The sequence below is a fragment of the Protopterus annectens genome, chromosome 5.part0 (assembly GCF_019279795.1).
Source record: "Protopterus annectens isolate FY-2018-M chromosome 5.part0, PAN1.0, whole genome shotgun sequence".
Classification (NCBI taxonomy): Eukaryota; Metazoa; Chordata; order Ceratodontiformes; family Protopteridae; genus Protopterus; species Protopterus annectens.
The window spans coordinates 377,218,510-377,242,681 of NC_056735.1; the positions used below are offsets into that span (position 1 = coordinate 377,218,510).

General features: G+C 43.1%; 1 protein-coding gene across 5 annotated transcripts in view; it reads right to left on the reverse strand.

Moving 5' to 3' along the window:
• The window catches only part of RIOX2 (ribosomal oxygenase 2), a 456,423-nt gene that overhangs the window by 89,263 nt on the left and 342,988 nt on the right, over positions 1-24,172 (reverse strand). For all 5 annotated transcript variants that reach the window (XM_044072345.1, XM_044072343.1, XM_044072342.1 and 2 more), the window contains exon 7: positions 20,747-20,909. In XM_044072345.1, coding sequence (XP_043928280.1) covers positions 20,747-20,909 — 163 coding nt within the window. The remainder of the gene's footprint in view (positions 1-20,746; positions 20,910-24,172) is intronic.

Sequence of the window (24,172 nt, forward strand, 5' to 3'; positions counted from 1 at the left end):
GGGGGCGTAACAAAAAGGTGCCTTTGATAAAGGCTTTGCACAGTCTGGAAGAGGCTAAAGAGGCAGAATTCTCGCCCACATGAAAATGAGAGATGGCAGCCAACTGAACCTTGACAGCAGAAGAACTAGCTCAGTGCTGAAAAATATCAACTAGGAAATCAAGAATGGCAGAAATAGGAGCCGTGAAGGGGTCTAAACTCCTTTGAGAGGCCCAAAAAAAACCCATTTCCACTTGCTGCGATAAACCTTCCTGGTCGAAGACTTATGAACAGCCACCAAAATAGATCTAACAGAGGAGGATAGTCCAGGAGTCCTAGCAATCATGGAAACAGGAGCAGCCAAGCTGTGAGCTTCAAACTGCGCAGATTCGGGTGAGGCACCCCCAAAGGGTGTGATATCAGATCCTGAATGGGATCCAGGATCCAAGGCAGAGCCAGAAGGTGAGACCAAAGGAAGGTAAACCATACCTGGCGAGGTCAAAATGGGGCAATGAGGATCACTTTGCTCCCCAGTCAATGAGCTGTCTGTAGAAACCTCGGAATAAGAGGTACTGGTGGGTAAGCATACAGAAGACCGGGAGGCCAAGCATGAACTACAGCATCTCCGGGGGACACCCCCGGCAGGGGGTTCAGAGTGAAAAACTCACTCTACTTCGCTTTGGAAGGAGATGTGAAGAGATAGCAGCAAGGTCGACCCCACTCGCGGAAGATATGTTCCACTACTGAAAGATTCAGAGACCACTCGTAAGGCATCAGAATAGTCCGACTTAGCCTGTCCGCTAGGATGTTAGACTTTCCCAGAATGTGCTTTGCGATGAGAAGGCGACCTGTGTTGATTGCCCATTTCCCACACTCTCATGGCCTCGCAACAAAGGTGGTAAGATCTGGTCCCTCCCTGTTTGTTGATGTACCAGACCACTGACATGTTGTCTGACTGAACTGCAATCATTCCCAGAGGAAGAAAGGCATGAAGGGCCTACAACGCTAGACGGACCGCCCTCATCTCTAGGACATTTATGTGCAAGCTGGTCTCTACAGGGGACCACAAACCTTGGACTGTCCTGCCCGAACAATGCCCCCCCACCCGAGTTGGGAGGCGTCTGTGGTCACTGTGGCTTGGGCCGGGGCTGGAACGAAGGGTCGTCCCTCCAAAATGTCCAGAGAACAAATCTACCATACGAGGGATGACTGACAGACTCGACTGAGATGAACTGGGTATGACAATGGCAGTTCCAACAGGGACCATTGTACAGCTAGAGTCCACTGTAGAATTCTCATGTGTAACCGGGCACATGGAAGAAGAGTTAAGGTCACCGCCATAGAGCTTAAAGCCCTCAAAACTGATTCTGCCGTTGGGAGATGAGAGTGGTAGATCAGGGAGACATGCATCCTCGGTTTTGTACTCTCTCCGAGGTCAGAAAGATTTTGCACTGTAGAGTATCTATCGTGGCACCAATGTAGTCTATCACCTGTACAGGATCTAGGAGTCATTTGGATGCACTGATTGCGATTCCCAAACTCAGGGCAAGAATCAGGAAATAATCCCCGATTTGGGAGAGTAGATGCCTGGTGGGAGCAGTTAGGAGCCAATCGTCCAGGTACGGATAGACCTGAATCCCCTGAAGCCACAGGTGAACCGCTACCACCGCCATCACTTTGGTAAACACCCTGGGGGCTGTGGTGAGACCAATGGGTAGGGCACGAAATTGGTAATGATTGACTCCTAGACAGAAGTGGAGAAACCTCCTGGAGCTTCTGTGCATCTTTATGTGATAGTAAGCATCCTGGAGGTCTAATGAGCACATCCAGTCACTCTCTTGCAGGTACAGCATGATGGACTGTAATGTGACCATCCCGAACTTCTCTTTGGCAACTCACAGGTTCAGGGTAGAAAGGTCCAGAATGGGCCTTAAGTCCCCCATTTTCTTTGGCACCAGAAAGAACCTGGAGTAGAAGCCCGATCCAGACTGATCTGGGGGGACGGTTTTGATGGCTCATTTTTCTAGCAGCTTGGAAATTTCCTGTGCTGCTGCCTCCCTTTGCATGGGCGGTATGTCTGGGAGGCATCTGGGAGATTTGGGGGGACCCACAAAGGGGATAGAGTATCCTCTGGATATGATCTGAAGCACCCAGTGGTCTGATGTTATGGACTCACATACCGCCAGGTGCAAGGATAATCGTCCCCCAACTGCCTCCAGGGTAGAGCAGTCGGGCCACCCCTCAGGGTTGCTGCCTGGGCCTGTCCAAGAAAGGTTCTCAAGACCCAAAATTCCTCTGACCCCCTCTGCCTCTGGGCCGGTGTCCATTCTGCCCCCCCCTCTGCCTCTGGGGGAAGAAGAGCCCTGAGTGTCCCAGGAATACTGGGACTTCTGGAAAGTACAGTTGTGTACACTTACCATAAATGTAGATGTTCGAGTGTCTTCACTCTTGCAGTCATCACTATAGGGTTCTTCCTGCCAGCAGGCAGCCCTCGGTCGGCCAGAATCCCAAAGTCTGGGTCCGGTGTCGGCTGTGCACTCACCCTCCCTGACGTCAGTGTGCCAGGGGTACAAAGCTCCCAGCTGACGCCATGTTCTCCAGTTTTTCTTGCCCCAGATATCAGGTGCCCAAAAGTAAAGGCTAAAAGTAAAACAAAAATGTAACGTACAACAAAAACCCCATACCCTGTAGCAAATACACCTCAGAAGAAGGGTGAAGCAGGGAACCACACCAATAAAAGTATAAGAGGGGACAGGAGGGTGGGTAACCCAGACTGCAACAGTGAAGACACACTAACATCTACATTTATGGTAAGTGTACACAACTGTACTATGTTCATCGTGTTTCACTGTTGCAGTCATCACTGTAGGGTTGAATCCCAAAGCTGAGATAAAGGGTGGTGGTTACTGAGTAGAAGGGGCGGCTAGAAGGCCTTGCAAGACTGCAGAAGCAAAGCCTACCCTAGACTTGGAATAAAGAGGGAGATTATAGTGCTTAGAGAAAGTATGCACTGAACTCCAAGTTGCAGCTTCCAAAACATCTTTGGTAGGGACTCCCCTGAGAAAGGCAGCTGAAGTAGCAGCAGCTCTGGTAGAGTGAGTCCTAATTTTTCCTGGGATTTGCTTTCCATGATGAGAGTAACAAAATCTGATTCCATGAGCAATCCATTTAGAAATGGTCTGTTTTGAAATACTTTTGCCTTGGGAATTTGCTGCATAAGAAACAAACAGTTGTTCTGTTTTCCTGATATCCTTGGTTCTGTCCTGGTAAAAGCGAAGCTGCCTGTGCACGTCCAAAGAATGCAAGATCCTCTCCCCCTTATTTTGTGGATTAGGGAAAAAAGTTGGCAGGCGAATAGTTTGGTTTAAAGCCACTTTAGAAACCACTTTAGGCATGAAAGTAGGGTTAGTCCTCAAAGAAACCCTGTCTTTATGAAAAATAATGTAAGGTTCCACAGCCATGAGCGCTTGTAACTCCGAGACTCTCCTGGCTGAAGTTAAAGCCAGTAGGATAACAGTCTTCCATGATAAATACTTTATATCAGATGTGGCAGCAGGCTCAAAAGGAGGCAGAGTAAGTTTTTCCAGGACATAATTGAGGTCCCAGGCAGGAATGGGTGGAGTCCTAGGGGGCCTTAAATTCTTTGCTCCTCTGAGATATTGTTTCAGAAGTGGATGTGAGAAAATTGGAGGATCTGTATTATAATGTGCAGAGATAGCTGAGGCATGTATTTTTATGGAGGAAAAAAATAAACCCTTATGCAACATATCTGTTAGGTAGTGTAAAATCAGTGGAATATTTGGAACGTGAGGATCTGATTCCTGAGCATGCATCCAGGTGCAAAATCTCTTCCATTTACCTGCATAAGATTTCATAGTGCTAGGCCTTCTGGCTTCTAAGATAACATCCATGACCTGTTTGGAAAGGGTAGGATTAATTATAGACCCTGAACACGCCAGGCTGCCAGGCTGAGAGTTTTGATATGAGAGTGCAGGACCTGGCCCTGATGTTGAGACAAAAGATTTGGAATCTGAGGTAGAATCCAAGGAGGTTCCTGGGATAGATTTATCAGTTTTGAGTACCAAAATTGTCAAGGCCAATTCGGGGCTAGTAAGATCAGCTTTGGTTTGTCCTGTTTTATTTTTAATAACACCCTTGGTAGAAGAGGTAGTGGTGGGAAGGCATACCCCGAGAGGTTCCTCCAACTGAATGAGAGAACATCCACTTTCCATGCTAGCTTGTGATATGTCCTTGTGCAAAAAGTCTGTAACTGGTAGTTGTAGGGAGATGCAAACAGATATATGTCCAGGCAGCCCCAGGCTTCTGTAATCATCTTGAATATTTGGGTGTCTAGCATCCACTCGTGTGGGTCTGACAGGTTCCTGCTCAGGCTGTCTGCCAGAGTGTTTTGTTTCCCTGGCAGGAATTGAGCTTGTAGATCCACCTTGCAAGCTAGTGCTGTGTTCCATAGAGTCATGGCTAGTCTGCAAAAGGGGTAGGAGTGTGAACCCCCTTGCTTGTTTATGTACCACATAACTGTGGTGTTGTCTGTCCGTATCAGTAGCTGCCCTGGCTGCAAAAAAGATCCCTGAAAGCCAAGAGGGCATTCTGCACAGCTAACATCTCTTTTAAATTGATATGTAGATGCTTCTGATCCTCTGTCCAAAAACCTTGCAGGCCTTTCCCCTGCAAGTGGGCTCCCCATGCATAATCCGAGGCGTCCGTGGTTATCACTTGGTAGGCTGGAGGTAGACTGAAGGCTTTCCCTTTGTTTTGAAGACATGCCGTGGCCCACCAATGGAATTCCTTTTGCAGGCAAGGCAAGACAGCAATCACTGTTTCCAGACTGTGACAATGCTGGGACCATATGGTTTTTAGGTACCATTTTATCTTCCTCATATGCAGTCTTGCATATGGTATGAGTAGGATGCAGGAAGCCATGTAACCCAAAGCCAGCAGGAATTTCCTTGCAGTTAGCTGAGACATTAATGCCAGGCTTTTGAAAGTTGAAGCCAGCTGTAGTTGTTTTTCTGGCATCAGGAATGCCATCTGGGTTGTGTTTAAAAGAGCACCCAGGAAAGTTATCTGTTGAGTGGGTGCCAAATTTGACTTTTTTACGTTCACAGTGAATCCCAGGTACTTGAGTAGATTCTGAACAAATTCCAGGTGCTGGAGTAAAATGTCCTTGCTGTCTGCTTGAATAAGGTAGTCGTCCAGATAAGGGTAAATTTGAATTCCCTTGAGTCTGCAGTAAGCTACTACTGGTGCCAGGCACTTGGTGAAGACCCTGGGTGCAGTAGACAAGCCAAAGGGCAGCGCAGAGAATTGGTAATGTTTCGTGCCTGCCTTGAACCTGAGGTATCTTCTGCACTCCTGTCTGATAGGAATGTGTAGGTAAGCCAAGTCCAATGTCACCATCCATGCATTTTTGCTCAACATTGGCAGGAGCTGCTGCAGAGTAAGCATCTTGAACTTTGGTATCTCTAGGAAAGTATTTAAGACTGACAGATCCAGGATGGGTCTCCAAGTATTTTGCTTTCTGGGAACTAGAAAGAGTCTTGAATAAAAGCCTTGTCCCGTCTCTGAATTTGGAACCGGTTCTATGGCCCTCATAGCCATGAGGGACCTCACCTGTTTTAATGCCTCTGCCCATTGAGTTTTTGGTAGGTCTGGCCATCCGTTTGGTTTTGGTAAGGTGTGAAAGTGGAATTTGTAACCTCTTAAAACTACATCCAGAACCCACTTGTCTTGGGTTATGCAAGTCCAATTTCGGTGAAAAAGAGAAAGTTTTCCTCCCAGAGGAGCTTCCAGGAGAGAGGTTCCTGGAGCCATGCAGGGGGGGAGTCAATGAGCCCGTTTCCTATAAGGTTGAGACCTATCTTCTCCACCCCGGGGGTGGAAGCACTCCACTGTCTAGGTCTATAAGAGGTCTGTGCTTGGGCCCTCCCTCTGGGGCACCTATATCTACCCCTCTGAGGCCTGTCCGAGCTGGGAAAGGACCAATTTTTAGCTGGCCAATTTCTGTTAAATCTAGGAGGCTGAACTTGTAAGAAATCCTTTACCATTTGCATGGATTTTGCCTTATCCTCCATTTTCTTTATAACCTCTTCAGCCTTAGACCCAAACAAAACATTATGTTGAACAGGAGCATCCAGTAATTTTGCTTTTACTTGATCAGGCAAATTTTGTTCCTTTAACCAAGCATGCCTTCTAATGACCGTGCCAGTGGCAGCCACCCTGCAAGAGGCCTCCAAAGCATCAAAACCACAGTGTAAGGTATGTTTCCCCACCTGCTCAGTAGCATGCATCAAATCTTGTAATTCCTTATTGTCCGCACATGCAGAAATGGTACACAGTTTTTGTTTCATAACAGACAAAAGGTATTGCTGATATTTCAACATATGAAATTGACAATTTAAAGCCCTAATAGATAAAGTAGCAGAAGTGGACACTTTTTTGCCCCATCTCTCCAAAGCTCTAGAATCCTTATCTGATGGAATCGGGTTCTTAGCAGTGGCGGCCTTAACACCCTTAGGACCCTGAGAAATGGTTTCTGGATCAGCAGTAGGATTTTTAAATAGAAACTGGTGGGAGTCAGGGACACTAATATCTATCAGGCTTAGCAGGGGCCGGAGGAAAGGAGTCTGGGGTTAAATTAGACTCAGAAAAGACATCAGCCACAATATCCAAAATAGGAGGAATAGCCAGGGGTCTGTGTTGGGGAAGAAGAAGGAAATCCCTAAGCCTTCTCTTAGATTCAGGGTACTCCTGTCCTTCCCCCATGTCATGTAAAGTTTCCCCAAAAGAATAATCTTCAGGAGGAGAAGCTGAAGGAATGGATTCCTCAGCATCAGAATCTTCATAAGGAGGGAAAGTATAATCCTGTTCAGAGGAAGACACTGAAGAGATAGATACCTGATCAGAGGATTCATAATCCAATTATTGTCTTGTCCTTTTGTCTGGAGGGGGATGGGAACCCCTAATCATAGTTAGCAAGTCCTCCGCCATTTTAAGCATTTGTTTTTGAGATTTAGGTCCCGGATCAGAGGCGGCCCGGGCTTGAGTCTTTGTTTTAGAAGGAGTCTTTGTCTTTGCCTTTACCTGAAGCTGCGTAGGCCTGAAAACTCTCTCGGAAGCCGGTACCTGCACAGCGGCTCTGGACCCATCCGAGGGAGCATTATCCGAAGGTACTGCACCTGGAGTATCCGAAGGCCTAGTTGGCTCCTCGTGGGAGTCCGTTTCGGCAAGTGGTTCTGTAATGGCCGACGACAGGGGCTGCGAAAGCGCCTCACTGACGACGGCCAAACCGGCAGCTGGCTCTGATTGTAAACTGTCGTTTTATTTGGACCTCGGAGGCCTATCCTTATCCTTGCGCCTTTTATGAACTCCGGTACTCGGAAGCATGTCCGACGACTTGTTATAATTAAATCGCCTCCCAAAGTAATGAAAGGCAAAATCGTATCTCTGTTTAATAGTACGTTGATTAAATCTAGCACAAAACCGACCACTAGCTACTTCGTGGTCAGGGCCTAGACAAGGAATACAGTAAGAGTGAAAATCCTTATGAGGTATTTGCTTCTCACCTGAAATACAATTATTAACTTTTTCTGACATCGGTCTGGAGCAAGAAAAAAAGTTTCCCCAATGGGGTACTTAGCTTTGAAAAGAAGAATGTCTTCGGTATGAAGCACCAAAAATAACAGGAGTCAACCGACCGGCACTTGCGAACTGCTTCCACCACGCGGCAAGAAAGACTGGAGAACATGGCGTCGGCTGGGAGCTTTGTACCCCTGGCGCACTGATGTCAGGGAGGGTGAGTGCACAGCCGACGCCGGACCCAGACTTTGGGATTCTGGCCGACCGAGGGCTGCCTGCCGGCAGGAAGAACCCTACAGTGATGACTGCAACAGTGAAACACGACGAACATCCACATCTTCGTCTGCCCTCTCTGGTTCCAGGAAAAGGATTTTTGAGGGTTCGAGAAGCGGATCCTGATGGCAGACAGTGTCTTCCCGTCCTTCTCACTCTGGACTAATGTCGGTCTGAAGGTCTTACCAAAAAGAGTAGAGCTGTCATAAGGGGCATTGGCAAAGGACGCCTTGAAAGGTTCTGAAAATTGACATAACCTGAGCCAGGCGTTGCGCCTCATGGACATGCCGGACCCAGCCACCCTAGCCGCTCCTTCCATAGCATGTGAAAGGAGTCACATGGACGTGTTGGAGACCGCTTTCAAAGTGGCCATCCTCGCAGAGGAAAAAACTATCTAAGATACAACGTGATATGCACCTGTACGAGCAAGGGCACATTTATCCATTTCAAGACAAACAGAAAGTGAATTCCAGTCAACCTGATCCTTCGACCTATCGGAAGCGGAGACGTGATGAGCGTAATGGGCGTGACCAATCGCATGACAGCACCAACTGCCGTGAATTCACAGAGGACCCTTTGGGAGAAGGCCTGCGGCGTTCGGAACGCCTGCGGAATCAGGACGCCAACCAGGAGGAACTACAAGGAACTTGGACAGGGGCGAGACCCAAAGACAAGACCCTTTCAGGTTTCACCAAGGTTCGTCCAAGAACCAAATAAGACACTGAGGTTGTCCACTTGGTCCAAAGTGGACAAATATGAAGGGCCCGAAGTGCGACCAGATTTTCAGTCATCTCAAGTATTGGTTTTTGAGCGTAACCAGTTTTCCGGTTGCTTATTTAACAAAATGGTCATTACACCATCGGGGATGAGGGATGGCAGCATTTTAGATGCCGAAGGATTATTTTCAACACCATCAACAGTTGAAACTGGGACTGAAGAAATTCCTAGACTGTTTAGTGATACTGGTAATGTACTGTATAACTTTCAATTTAATCCATTTTTTGATATATCTTGCAACGGAATCAACACAAATGAAATTAACTCAAAGATTAAGCCAAACGAGTGTGATTCCAACGTTGTTACTCATCATGCAAATATTGGTAGTGATAGTTCACTAGTCGATGTAATATATGGGGGGAACTGTTCCAATTTGTTGTGCGACCAAATGGGCAATATGAACGTATCATGTAGCAGGGCATACATTTTTAAGAATAAGATTAATGGAATCACTGACATTTTTCATTCATGTGATACAGAATTAATGAATTTAAGTACATATACAGTAGATGAAGGGCCCAATATTCAGGATGCAAATGTAAAAGGTGTAAAATCAAGCGAGGATGAATATATACACTTAGAAGCCTGTAATTCTAGCGATTGTGACATAATAAATATTAGTCCATATTTGGTAGGTGAGGACTTTAATGTTCAAGTAAAAACTATAAAGGATAATGTGTCAGGGGAAACAGTGAACAATGACTCAAATGTTCTTAATACGTCTGTTCACCGTGAAACAACGCAAACGGAGAATGTTGATGTTTTATATTTAAATCTGGTAGAAACACCTTCATATATAGAAAAGGATTTAATGGACAGAAACATAAATAATGATTCTGATATAGTGAATTTTTACGAAGAAACAGCTCAGGGGAACAGTATCTCTGTTATTTCGGTACAGAGTGAGGGTGTGTTAAGTAACCCTAAAGTAATTTACAATTGTAGCAAAGATTTTAAAGTGTATAATTACTCAAACATGGAAATTGGTACAAAACATGCAAACTTTTTTTCTAAAGGATTTAATTTTGTACCAAGTAGAAGGGGGAATATTGTTAACTCACTTATTGATTTAAAATTATTTACTCGTAAAATGAATCTAAAATTTAACATTGAAATGGATCCCAGTGATATTGGGTATGTAAGAGATGGAAGGTTTTTGAAAAAACATAGTGTATTTAACCCTGTATGAATCACTCAGTTTCTATTTTTGAAGGTTTATGTGAAAATGACTTTAGGGAACACTATCGATACGGAGAGCATTTAGATAAAGGTAATTTAACCAGAGAAGAAATTGATATTCTAAAAATTATTAAAAGCAAAAACAGTATACGTATTATGAAACCCGATAAGGGCAATGGTGTAGTGGTCACAAACAAGTATGATTATAATAGTATTATGATGTCTATGTTATTACAAGATAACTATAGTGAAGTTAGCCTTAATGAAATACACATAGCATATCAGAAGATAGATATGGCCTTGGATGACATGTTATACCAAGGAGAGATAACTGAGAGTGAGTACCAATTTATGTTAAACCAGTACCCTGTAGTGAGTGCCATATTTGGTATACCAAAAATTCACAAGGGTCTTAACAATGAGAAATTTAGACCTATAGTGGACGGAAAACGTAGCAAAGTTAGCTTTGTTAGTCAGTTTTTGGATGAGAAATTAAAGAAAGGCTTAGGAGTGACACCCTACTTAGTAAAGGATTCATGGCACTTTTTGGAAAGTATAAAGCATTGTATCATACCTAAGGATTTTTATTTCGTTACCATAGATGTATGCAACCTTTTTAGTGTGATTCCACACGATACAGGATTGGAATGGTTAGAGGAACAACTAGGTGTAACTGGGGTCTATGAACAGGATGAAATCAATACATATGTTAGATTAATGGACATAGTATTAAGGAACAACTACTTGTATTTTGATGGCCTTTACTTCAAACAGTCTTTTGGTGTAGCTATGGGGGCAGCTTGTGCCCCCACCTACGCCAATTATATTATGGCCCATTGGGAAAGAAAGTATGTACATACAAATGAATACAGTCCATTTATCCATTTGTATTTAAGATTTTTGGACGATATTTTTATAATTTGGACTGGAGAAAAACTTATATTGGACAATTTCCTTGATTATATTAACAACACAATTTGGTTCTTAAAGTTCACATATCAGGTTAATACTCACAAGATATATTATTTGGATGTGAGTTTAACATATGATGAACAAGAAGGCAAGGTTAGATCGAACATTTTTAGAAAGTCCACCTTTTCCAACTCTTACCTTCATTTTGATAGTTGGCACCCACCACATCAAAAAAAAAGCCATAGTAAAAGGGCAGATGGTAAGGGTTGCACGTATGGTAAGTGATAAAGTAGAGTTCGAGAAGGAATTAGACTTTGTCACAAAAATGTTTTTAAACAGAGGTTACCCTAACACACTGTGTTCAGATCTTAAAAATGAGATTATATTTAAAAGAAGTAACAAGGTAATAGTTCCAATAATTACATCTAATTTAGACCAATTTGGGTATGTCACTGGTAACAGGGAAGCAAACACCTATGGGAGTGATATTATTTTGTATATTCTAAACTATAACATGGATTCCGAGTTTATTGTGAATATAGTTATGAAATATTGGGAGACATTTCATAAAAATAAGGTGGAACCGAAGATTTTTGCATACAAGCCTAAGTTTGTATATAGGAAAGATTTGTCATTAAAGGATATTTTTGAGAGAAGTATGGCGGACACAATGCCCACTAGTTATAAGAACAAGGGGAACTACAAGTGTGGTAGATGCACTACTTGTAAATATATATATATATATATATATATATCAGGACACACACTTTCTATTAATGAAAGTGACATACATATAAATGGTCATTTTGATTGCTACAGCAAAAATTTAGTGTACGTTGCAATGTGTGATTCGCGCAGGGCGTTTTATGTGGGCAAAACCTGTAGAAGGTTTAGGGATAGAATAAAAGAACATATTCTTGATATAAAACATCAAAAACCCACAAATGCCCTGGCAAGACATGTTATGACCAATGAAGGACATAACTTTAAATTTTGTGTTGTCCAACAGGTAGGTTTTGACCTACAAGGAAGAACAACACAGTACCATTTAGATACGAGTGAGCTTATGTGGCAGCTTAGGCTTGATGCAAACCATTATCCAGGTTTAAATGAGTGTCTTTCAATTAAACCTTGGCTTAGGTTAAAAAAAACCTTCAGAATATTTAGTTGATTTGATTAGGTATTTTGAGTGTAAGGACCAGCATGTAGTATAATAATTATATATATTTTTTGTATATTTGGATATGGGTATACTACAGCATTAGCTGTATATCCTTTAGATATACAAATATGACATAATTTGAATGCTTAGTAAATATTATATAGAACACATATATTATTACATAAGAAAGAATTTTTATTATACAAGGAAATTAAGATTTAGTGTATAGTGGGTACAGTGTTGAATTATGTTGGTATACACACACCTTTACAGTCTCAGATATTAAGGGTAAATCAATTTAAAATTATAACGGTATAACATCTAAGAACAGAATAGGGATGTTGTATACATTTTTAGAGAAAATGTTTTTTTAATGGGGAAGGGCGTTTATTTGTGGTAGCACCTTTTTAAACAGAATTGACAGAGTTTAATTGTTTAATTAGTTTTACCTGTTTGTATATATATAGGCAGTACCTTTTCACCAATCTGATGAAGTCATTTCCTTGGGACGAAACCTAGGTCATTGGTGAATTTGGTGCTACTGTGTTGGAGTGTTCATTGCTCAGTGCGTCTGGATTAAACCTGCTTTCTACAACCTTTGGCAGCTTGTACTTGTTCTTCCTATTTTTATTGAAGAACATCCACATCTTCGTCTGCCCTCTCTGGTTCCAGGAAAAGGATTTTTGAGGGTTCGAGAAGCGGATCCTGATGGCAGACAGTGTCTTCCCGTCCTTCTCACTCTGGACTAATGTCGCTCTGAAGGTCTTACCAAAAAGAGTAGAGCTGTCATAAGGGGCATTGGCAAAGGACGCCTTGAAAGGTTCTGAAAATTGACATAACCTGAGCCAGGCGTTGCGCCTCATGGACATGCCGGACCCAGCCGCCCTAGCTGCTCCTTCCATAGCATGTGAAAGGAGTCACATGGACGTGTTGGAGACCGCTTTCAAAGTGGCCATCCTCGCAGAGAGCGAAGCCTTGTCCTCCTGCAACATGGACTTAGGGGGAGACTCTTCCAGCTACTTTACCAGGTCGCATTGGAGTCTGGTGACATGGGCCAGGTAGTTCAGCGCCCTAATTGAAAAGGTAGCAGAAGCGTAAACCCACTTCCCAAGGTGGTCCATCATCCGTGACTCTCAGTCAGGAGGATGAACCGAGGAACTCTCCTGGGCAAGTTCCTTTTTTGTGGCTGCTGCTACCACCATAGCATCTACGGGGGAGCCCTTGTTCCATGCTGGTCTGTCTATGGGGGGACTTATTATCAGGTCTTTTTGGAATTGATTCTATGGTGTCCGGCTCCTTCCATGCCCGCAAGGTGACCAGATCCACCAAAGGATGCGCAGGAGGGGACACCCTGGAAGTAGATGGGCCATGCCGAAAGCGTCCAGGAACATGGACTCATCGGAAGAAGGTTTGGGACAGACCAACCTCCCAGTTGGAGCAGGATTTCCATGAAATGTCCATGATATCTCCAAAGGAGACATCCTCAGGAGGTGACCTAGGGGAACCTTCTCCTTCATCCAAGTCTGTATCCTCGGTGAGGGAATCGGGGGAGTCCAAGTGCCTCTACTTGCACGTATGCTTGCAAGGTACCTCTCCGGGGGGGGGGGGGCTCGCAAGCCACTTGTTCCTCAGGGGGAACCGTCTGGGGCTCCTTGAGCACAGGCTGTCCCTCGGGTAAAATGATGGGGACCGTAGAAAGAGCCAAGGGGGTCTGGGTGGAGTCTGAGGGGGCAGTCAGGGGTCCCGATCCAGCGGAGACAACCCTTTCTACCATGCTGAATGCCGAAGGAGTGCGAACTTCCTGAGAACCCAATACGGAGGCGGGTCTCCCTGGGTCTGACAAGAGAATCAGAGCCGGGCCCGAAGGTGGATGGAGCTCCAAGGGAGTGAACGTGGCCCGACAAAGGTGGGGCCGATGGAAAAAGTTCCACTCTCTCGGATTCGATGCCCAAGCTCCGGCTCCGAGAGCGGCTCAGATCCGAGCTGGTCAGATCCAACACGCTCCAGGCAGCTGTCGGTGTCGAGGAAGCAGGTACCATCGGCGCCGACCCCCCTGACTAAAGCCATCCTCGGATCCTAATACTCCGAACCCAATGGACGGATCAGAGATACTGTTACCAAGCTAACTACCCTAAGAAAGTATAACTTGACACACCAAGCGAGGGGAGGAGAAAGGGTAACCTACTCTTTCACTATCTAACGATTTTGTAACAAAAAAGAATATTTTAAAGGAATTTACCCACTTGAATCCTGGAGCCGCAGTGCTGCAGCGGTAGCGTTGTTGCCTCACAGCAAGAGGTTCTCCCGTTCGATTCTCGGCTGGAGTGCCTTATGTGTGGAGCAGTCGAGTGGCATTCGAAAGACATGTGTGAATGGGCGTGCCTTTGTTAAAGTTTGGGCATCGGGCTGGCAACTCGGCACAGTAAAAAATTCTACTGCCAATCATTAGTGGACCAGAATTCCACTGTGGCGACCCCTAACTGGGAAAAGCCGAAAGAAGAACAACAACCCACTTGAAACCTGGAGCTCAAGAGATCACAATGCATAAGCTATTCGCGGCTAATGAGATCTGGGGGTTGGAAGGTAATGGAGGTGTATTACGGGTAAGGGGAAAAGCTTGGAGGTCTGATGGATCAGATACGGATCCATATCCCCACAGGTTGAAGAACAAATGAAGTAAACTACTTTAGCTGTACTATTTTCCAATTCAGAGAAACAAAGGTTAAACAAAAAAAATGTTTTAAGCAACACAGGGATGGTGCTTACATAACCCTTCTACAACTCCACAAATATCAGGGGAAACTAGTGTTTATAAACAGGGGAAAAGTCAAACAGCTCAGGCAACACACTACATTATGCAGTCATATTAGAGCTTTAAAAACAAATGAGAAGTGTTTAGAAATGCCATATTTACCTTCTTCTTTCGATTTTTCCCGGCCAGGGGTCGCCACAGCGGATCATTTGTCCGCTCATGATTGGCAGTGGAATTTTACAGTGTCAGTGTCCAATCCACCTACTGCATATCTTTGGGATGTGGGAGGAAACGGGAGCACTCAGAGGAAACCCACGCGACCACAGGGGAGGACATGCAGACTCCACACAGAAGGCACCCCAGGCGAGAATCGAACTGGAGAACCTCTTGCTGTGAGGCGGCAATGCTAACCGCTGCACCACTGTGGCCACCCAAGAATTGCCATATTTACCACATTACCTAAAAAGAAAATACCTTTGAGGTAAATTCAAAGAAATCAACTGCAATACTTGCATGCTAATAATAAAAGAGCACTCATCACAGGCAACGGAGTCCTTAGGAAGAACTGCTTCTCAAGAACTAAAAGCTTCTTAAAGGCTATGACTGCTTTTGGACTCACTGTTTCTTGTACAGGTACAAAGTCTCCCCCTAGTGACTACAATAACAACTACAGGCAAAGTGAGCTCACCATACTCCTCACTGACAGGTATAAGGCAACACCTACCCAAAAGTGAAAAGTGACACCATGAAAAGGGCAAATATAATGTAGGTAATACAGTAATGCTATAGCAAGTATTTCTTACAGCTGTATCTGAATGTAACGTGCAAAAAAGTATTCATATCCACTGTAATCAATCAAAAGGCATATAATATTGGAAGATGTATAACATTGGACTAATACACTTGGTTGCAATACAACTGTCTAGAACAGTAATAACTGACGGATCATAATTTGTCTGATGTAATACAAAAATGCAACAAAACTATCTGGCTTTTTTTCCAGAACAAATTATTTTAAGTTCTGTAGTACTGGACAAAGTATACCGTTAAAACCTGCTTATCCAATGAGTCGCAGTATATGATTGCTCTGGCACTGTAAAGCACACCGTCTCAGAGACAGCCTGCAGAGTCTGCTGTGTCCATGGCATTTGTTTTTTAATTTCATGCCCTCCCAGTGGTATCAGTATGTGCAGCAACAGGTGATGTGACATTCTGAGTCTAGTGAAGAGAAAGCCATTGTTGTTCACAAACCATTATCCCTGTTGTATTTAAACTAATACAAACATAAACTTAACTGATCAAGAGGAGTGTTCAAACTTCTGGTGTGTGAGGTATCTGTCGGTTTAATATCTTTATAGCATAAATACAAAGATAATGTATTGTACCATATATGCAAATGGGTAACAGGACTGTATAAATGCATGGATACCAGACACACGGAGGGGCTGCAAACTCTGAGGAACCCAGTTTCAGTGTTTGCTGCATTTCATCTGTATGCTCTGCCCACTAAAAAAGGTATTCTGATCATGTTGTGATCACTTAGAAGGTAGCCTTTCTTCAAGGGCTGTGCTATCTTTATCTCATCTATCACCACTGGCTTCTCCACTTGGACTGCAACCTTTGCTGGTGTGGGAGACAAAAAAAACCTGTCATGACAGTTTTCATAACTACTGTTAGAGGTTTCATGTTTTTTTTTCTCTTGATTGCAAAGCACTGACATTTTTTTCTGAGCTGTAAATAACTTTGTTTTTATGCACACTAATGCATATGGATGCTTACTACGTATTATTACACAGATACACATTTAGTGTGCTAATTAGATAATGTTTATGATTAGATAGTTGTGTGCATTTTTTCTTGTATCTAGTTGGTGCTTTTTACTTACTTACCTATGTATATGATTTTTAGTTCTTGTCACAGACTTGATGAAGGCTTTATTGCATTACTTAGCCAAAAGCGATTTTTAGTTAAAAGTCAGTCTGGTCACTGTCCTTCTCGCTACTGAGGATCCATTGGGGGGTGGGGGTGGGGGGGGGGCAGATTACAACCAGTGCCAATGAGCATTAGTGTTTACTGTAGGTACAACCACTAAGACTTAAAACTCGATCACTTCTATGTGAGGTATGAATGGCTCTCTCTCTACACCTAGAACAGTTCCGTACGACCTGCCCTCTTGTAACTTCAGCTAGGGTCCTGTACTCTAATGTTAAAACACTTCAAGCTTAAAATGGCAAAAGCTGGGAGTTACTAACTCCTTTGAATTTGCTAGAAGTGAAGCACATTGTGGGTAACTTCTCATCGACCATCCAACCAGTAGTGCATGGCTTCTTTGTGCCCGTGGTGTTGACATTGTCCAGATGGCTGGTTCTGGTGATTTCAGCATTAAGGTGAATGAGGAATCAGTGCTTTTTGTAAAAGAATTCCTCTGTTCACTGAAGGGAAGGAAATAGAGTCTGTTCAGGTGGTTACCTCTGCTACCCACTTCCATGGCCAAACACAGGAATTGGTCTTCATTCTGGGGGTCAATAGCAGTGGTTTGGTGGTGAAACCTGTGACTCTGTCTGACCATTCCCTTCTTCAGTTCACGAAGGACATACATAGCATGAAATCCACTGATCTTATATAAAGCAGGAATGTCAGTTTACTCACCCTAGATGACGTGATGTCTGTGCCATACCACATTTTTCAGACAGGAAATGCTCAGGACAACTAAGAGCTGGCTGAAGCTTATAACAGGGCTCTTATAGCCACCCTGGATTTCTTGGCCCCAAGCTGTTTACTTTGGTTAAACCATGAAATTCTTGGAATGATCCTGAACTACATAAATGGGGTGGAATGGTCAAAGATTGCAGAGCAAATGGCATCGTTCTGGCTGACTGAAGGGCAGACTTACCTGGATTATCTCCTAGAAGAATTCATCTGGACATTCACCCAGCAGCTCTTCAGTGGTTGGCAGTCACAGTGCCAGTCCAGACTGCTTAGCCCCTCAAAAATACCTTACATCCAAAGAATGTAATTTGCCTGCATGTTTTTTTTGTTGAAGGGCTTGCAGCTTTCAGGTTGGACCTTGTCAGTACTGTGCCTGTACGGCATACAGGTGATTCTCATCTTTGGTTGTCTTTCCATCTTCATTTTGGAGAGACTAATTTAAGATAAGCTGGGCTCATACCTTTAACAGATCGTCACTGTATCTTTATGGAAAGAAATACATTTCTATCTGCACTAAAGAAGGACCCTATTACTCCAATCTAGAAAATGGCAGTGTTTGATGCAGAGCATCTGGAGAACTACAGACCTATTCTGAACGACCCTTTTTGGTTTACATTTTGGAGAAAGTAGTTTAGTCACTGTTCGATTCATATTTATGACAGAATGGTTTATATGACCCATTCCAGTCAGGCATTTGCTCCAGACATGGTAACAAAACAGTTCTCACAAGGGTACTTAAATACTGCATGGCAAACGACTACCATTATTATTCAGTCCTAGTCTTTCTGGATCTCTCATCAGCCTGTGACACTGTGGACCATGGGATCCTCTCAGACTGACGGCACACTCATTAAGGCACCTCAGACATGGTCATGGATTGCTTCACCTCAAATCTTTCTAGGCATCATTATAAGGTAGTGCTTGGGATGAACTCCTCGCCTACCCTGTTACTGACAGTGTTATACAAGGTTACATTTTGGGCCCACTATCATTTGCCATTCATATGACCCCTATATTTCAGACATTACAAAAATGATGTTAATGTGTCAATTAAACAGTTTTGTGGTGCCTGCAAAGTGGATGAGGGCTAGCTGAAAATAATGAAGGCACTGCATAATGTCACATATTATTTTAAATGCTGTGCAGAAGATGGGAACAACTGGACTGGTAATCCAACAGAGTGGTCCCCATTTTCAGAAAGGGAGACAAGAAAGTGAAGTATCAGGTACACAGGGATCACAATCCTCAAATTCAACAGGAAAGCCTTCAAACATGTTTCAGAATGATCGATGCAGATTTCATACTGATTACAGAACTTTATCTAAGCATGGATAATGGAAGGGCTGTGGGAGTTTACATGTTCTGTTTACATGTATTTCTTGTGATATGATAAAGGCATACAAGCAGATATCCTCTTATGTGTTGTGGTAGGTTCTACAAAAGTACAGGTGCCTGGCCTGCTCCTGCATGTCATTTGGATCTGTACAGTGAGAGCTATGACTTAAAGATGATTCACAGTCTTGTATCACTAAGAATGAAAGAATAATAAAACTACTACCAAATTTTCAAAGTACTGCAAATACAAGTAACTGCAAATAAAAATATCACATGAGAAAATAAAACAATTCTCTAAATTTGAACTAGGACATCTCACAAACTTAAGAGCAAAAAGTAAAAATAATAAAAAAAAAATAAAAAAATTCTTCTCTTCAGTTCAAATGGACCAATCTTGTCGCTAGTCCCCACAACACAAAACTACATTTTCAGAGAACCAGAACCTGACAAAATAACTTCCTGACGGTTCACAATTTTATCAAAAGATGAATGATAATGCAAGTTTTTGCCAAATAAGACACTATACATTTAGTGCTGTTGAGAGATGCATCTGCATTCTTGGCAATAAGTCAGACAAGTTCAAGATGGGTATAGGACTCCATAAAGGGTGCATCTGGTTTCCTCAGCTATCTAAGATTTTCATGGAAAGGATATGAACGTGCATCTGTGGTCTGGACAGTATCCAGTTTGGGAATGAAAATGTAGCATCTCTTATTTGCAAACAAAGTTATTAATGTGGCCTCATGTGACTTCAATTTCCAGCATGCACTACAGCAGTTCACTGCTAACTGTGAAGTAGATGGGATGGAGATCAGTGTCACTGAATCAAAGATCATGGTTTTCTCCCAGAAAAAATTAGACTGCCGTCTGCAGGTGAAGAGCAAATGCAGATGTTTAGGCATCATGGGCCTTGTTCACAACTGAAGACAGAAGGGGATGGGAGCCCAACCAGTAGAAGGGTGTAGTAGTGAAGTACTGGAGAAAAGAAGTACTCACTTTGCAGGTCAACCTGTCTCCAACCTCATATGGGGTCAAGAGCCAAAACTGATGCCCAAATATGTAGCAGCTGAAATACAAGCAATGAAAATGAGGCTCTTTCATAAGGTTGCTGGGCTAATGAGGAGTTTGGTAGTCTGGAACAAGCTTAAGTAAAACCACTACTGAAATGGTTTTGGTATAGACTGATAATGCCCTAAATGCCTCTTGCAGGAAGGGAAAGACTCTGGGGCAGACCCAAGACATGCTACAGAGATTATATTCTCTCATTTTGCCTAGGAATGTGTGAGTATCTATCAGGATGAGCAGGGAACTGTTACTAAAAAAATAAACTACTATATTTGCTCAGTTTATTACCATTGCAAACCTCATGAGGAAAATGGACTGATAAAAGACTTTCTAAGTTACAACTGTGAATGACTACACCTCCATTTTAATGATTCAAAGTTTCAAAACTTCGATCTTATGGTTCAAAGTTTTGAAACTTCGAAACTTAAAAGTAGACCTGTGTGTGTGTGTGTGTGTGTGTGTGTGTGTGTGTGTGTGTGTGTGTGTGTGTGTGTGTGAGTGTGAGAGAGAGAGAGAGTGTGTGTGTGTGAGAGTGTGTGTGTGTGAGAGTGTGTGTGTGTATTCATACAACACACACACACAATCATCATCATAAAACATGCTCTGAGTTACCAGATTTTAATAATGGTAAGAAAAAAATCAAGATGGTGTAGAGTAGTCCAGCATTTACCTGGACACCATGGTACATGATACTGCCATGTTGAGATCCTGCCAATCAATCAAAATTAGTTAAATATTGCTGGAAAACAAAATAATGGTCACACAAAAGTAATCCGTTATCTCATCTATTTTATCACTTTAACTGCCATCCTGAAAGAAGAGTACTAAATAATGTCACAATGTACACAACTCAAACCAGTTCTATCAATATTAAAATGCAATTGCTTATTTTTTTGAAGACAAATGAGAATGCAATAAGTTAAAATGCATTTCACATCAAGAAGCTTTATTAAACTATGGCAAATGTTTAGAGATGACGTATTTATCAAATAAACAAAACACACTTACTAGGTGACAACTGTTCAGTGTTCTCCACATAAGGAGGCAAGCGGTTCATAATAAAATCTTTCTTCATGTCAAATGATCTTAGTTCTTTGGCATTTTCTAACTTGTCTGCTAATCCTCTGAGGATGTTACTTAATTTTCTGGCGTGACTGGAGCCCTCCACCTGCTGAGCAACACGCAAAAATAAAACAAAATTACGACCTTAACAACACCAGTTTTCCTCATGCGTTTCCAGTTATATAAACTGACACAGACAACAGTGTTAGAAAAATAAATACATATAAATACTGTCTGAGCATAAACCCTTAAAGTTGGGATTTATTATTCATGCAGAGTTAAAACCCTAACTATGCACTCTAGCACTCCATTTCAGAAACAATGTACATCAAAAAGCAGACACATAAGCAGCATAACAAAATCAGATGAGGAAATGCTGCAGTGTTTTCTTAGCAAGACCAACAGCAAAGACAGTAGTTACACTGTAAGTGGTCACACATTAGGAGCAAAAATAATATATTCTAGAAAAGTGATTAGCGGAGTTCACAAATAGATTTTTATTTCAGGAAAATACATGGCTTTATGGGTGGAGAAGGGGTTTGCAAGGTCGATCTGGAGTTAAGGTGAAAGGAGTGATAAGCTTTTCCGAGTTACAGATGTTCCCACTAGGTGATACCTCCCTGAGGGCCTTCATGTATTCCCCTCTGGTCTGTTTGCCATAGTTCTTGTAGTGGCCTTTCTTACTTTTTTGTGACTCACCCTTATCTAGCCTCAGACACAAGGATCAGTTTTTACTAGGATAGGTCCTGCTATACTTTGGTACAGGGGAATGAAAAAGATCCGTGACTGACTGCATAGTTTTCCTCCAAAATCTTAAATACTTACTCTAAAGGGGTCAGAAAAGAAGCTCCCAGGCCAGGCAGAGGCAAACTAGCAGACATCCATTTAGGCAAAACCAGAAATTAAAAGTTTGGTAAGTGACTACCACAAAGTTAAAAAGCGACTCCCTCAGACCTCAGCCTTACCAGACCAGCTCCCAGTGTCCCACGTCCATGCTGCATCTACCAGCTGTTCTCCTGCCCCCATGGACTTACTTTGGTATTGCTGAGGCCAGTCGTGGAGTCTGAGGGTGTCCTGGAGGCTCAAATACTCTATGCTTCCATACAGTTTTTTTTTTTATTTTATTATGCCCTACTCATTTCCCTTTCCCCTCCCTCTCATGCTTGTTGATTGCATCAGATGCAAACTCCCCTTTCTAGGCCATGCCCTCCCTTAGGGAGTGTATCAACAAGGACCCACCCACCCAGGATAGGCACACTCATCTCTTCTCTGCCACTCCATCCATCACTCAAGCCACTAACAGAATCCAGGATGGCTGGGCTGTAGCTGGGGCTTTATTCCTCTTCAGTACTGGAGCAGCTTGACTACCTTATTTTTTTTTTTATCTAAAGGAGTTCAAATATATAAAAAATAAGTTTAGAACATAAGATGCAGTATACAGCTAGCGTAAAGAACACCTATGAGCGTAATACATGCAAAGTGCCGGTTTACATCAAATACTAAAAAGTCACCTTGATACCTTATGGCTTTGCCAATGCTCGTCTTCCCCAGGGTAAAATAAGCCCTCTAATAGTACAATTATCAGTGCTCACTGCATGAGAGTGCCCATCTAGTAAATGAACTTTGCAAAAGACAATTTTGCTCCGTCTTCCAACTCTAAGCCTTCTGTCTTAGCACTCTCAGCACTTGGTAGGACTATACTCCCCTTTACAAAGGCACAAGTTAAAACTTGATATACTGCCTTTCTCCCTCCATAGTGAAATAGCTTCTCTAGCTATGTCGCTACATAAACATTCTTCTCAAGTGATATTTTCTTTGAAAACAGGAATATATCATGCTACTGTTTCTTGTCTGATGCAATTTTCATAGGAACACAGGAAGTTACTAGGCTATGGGCCTTGAGGCCCTTACAAGCCTACCAGGAATTCAGCCCGCGTTTCAACAAATCAGCACCCTATGCCACTATCCAGCAAGGACACAGGTGGAATCCCAGGAGTGTATTTTCTGTTACCCATCCAGTTATCCAGGTTGCGCTTAAAAAGGAATAATGAGGTACTCTGCTTTTTGTGCAGAGGGAGTCCTTTCCATAAAAGGGGGAGTCTCTGGGACACGCATCTGTCCTGCCAACAAGTCCTGCTGATGTCACAGACCAGGTTGAAGTTGCTTATACGGGTTACTCAAGTGGAGCTTGACTTACAGATATGCAGCAGTCCCATCAGGACAGGGTCTGAGATTGCTTTCTATGCCAGACAGAGGTCACCTCTGTGGAGTCTGTAGTAGGAGACTGAGTGGATCTGTGTAGGGTAGATGTTTGAGGCCCTGGATTCTCCGGGTGAGGAACCTCTGTGGTCTCTCCACCTGCTGCATGTGCTTTGTGAGGTACACGCTGAAAGGGGCATTGTACTCAATAATGGGTCTTATAAGGGAAGAATACGGGGATGTTATGACCACCTTGTCCCTGGATGAGATACCCTTACTAATCAGGTGGACCATGTAGAAAGCTTTCCATACAACAAAGGCAATATGGTGGTCAAAAGTATGTTTGCTATCAACCTGGGTGCCCAAGTCCCTCATGACTGATTGTGCGCTTAGTACCTTACTGTCAACTTGACTTGGAGAGGGCTGTTTTAACCAGAGTGTCTGTGATTTCAGGGGCACTACATTCTTCTGATATGGTTATGGGCCCTTTTGGGGGTGAGAGGGTTTGAGGTTTGCACTGAACCTGTCTGCCAGGATGTTAGCGATATCGGTCGGTTCAGTATATTTTGTGCCATTCTACACTAACTCTGAGCAGATCTGAGAATTGCCACTTAGATTTTTGACATAGCTAAAGAATGCCTTGTGGTTATCTTTGGAGTCCTTGGCAATTTTTCTTTTGAAGCTAGCCTTGGATGACTTTATGAGGGATTGTAGTTTCTTGCTGATACTGATCAGGGATGTCTTCCCTTCTTGGGATTTTACTCTTTCCTGTACTAGTTTCCTCCTTCTATTTTATAGCTTGTTTATGGCAGGGGTCCCACCAGATTGGTTTCCTTTTCTTGGAGGAGTGAGTCTTGGTTTTGCTTGGGATAGCACAATCCATGCATTCTTGTAGGTGCCCGTAGAGTGCATTGGTAAAGGATTTTGCAGTTTGGCTAGCGTTATCCTTTAGCTTGGGGGATTTGAAACTTTCCACCTCGGTCTTAAGTAACATGAAGTTTAATTTTTAAAAGTTTTTCATGGTGGTTTCTTTGACCAGGTGGGAGGAATGTGGATATCCAGAGTGATTAGTTTATGGTCAGATCTAAACAGCGAGGGGTTGACCTCCGGTGTGGAACATCGGTCACCCATGTTGGTGATGACCAGATTCAATATGTTGTCACCTCTGGTGGG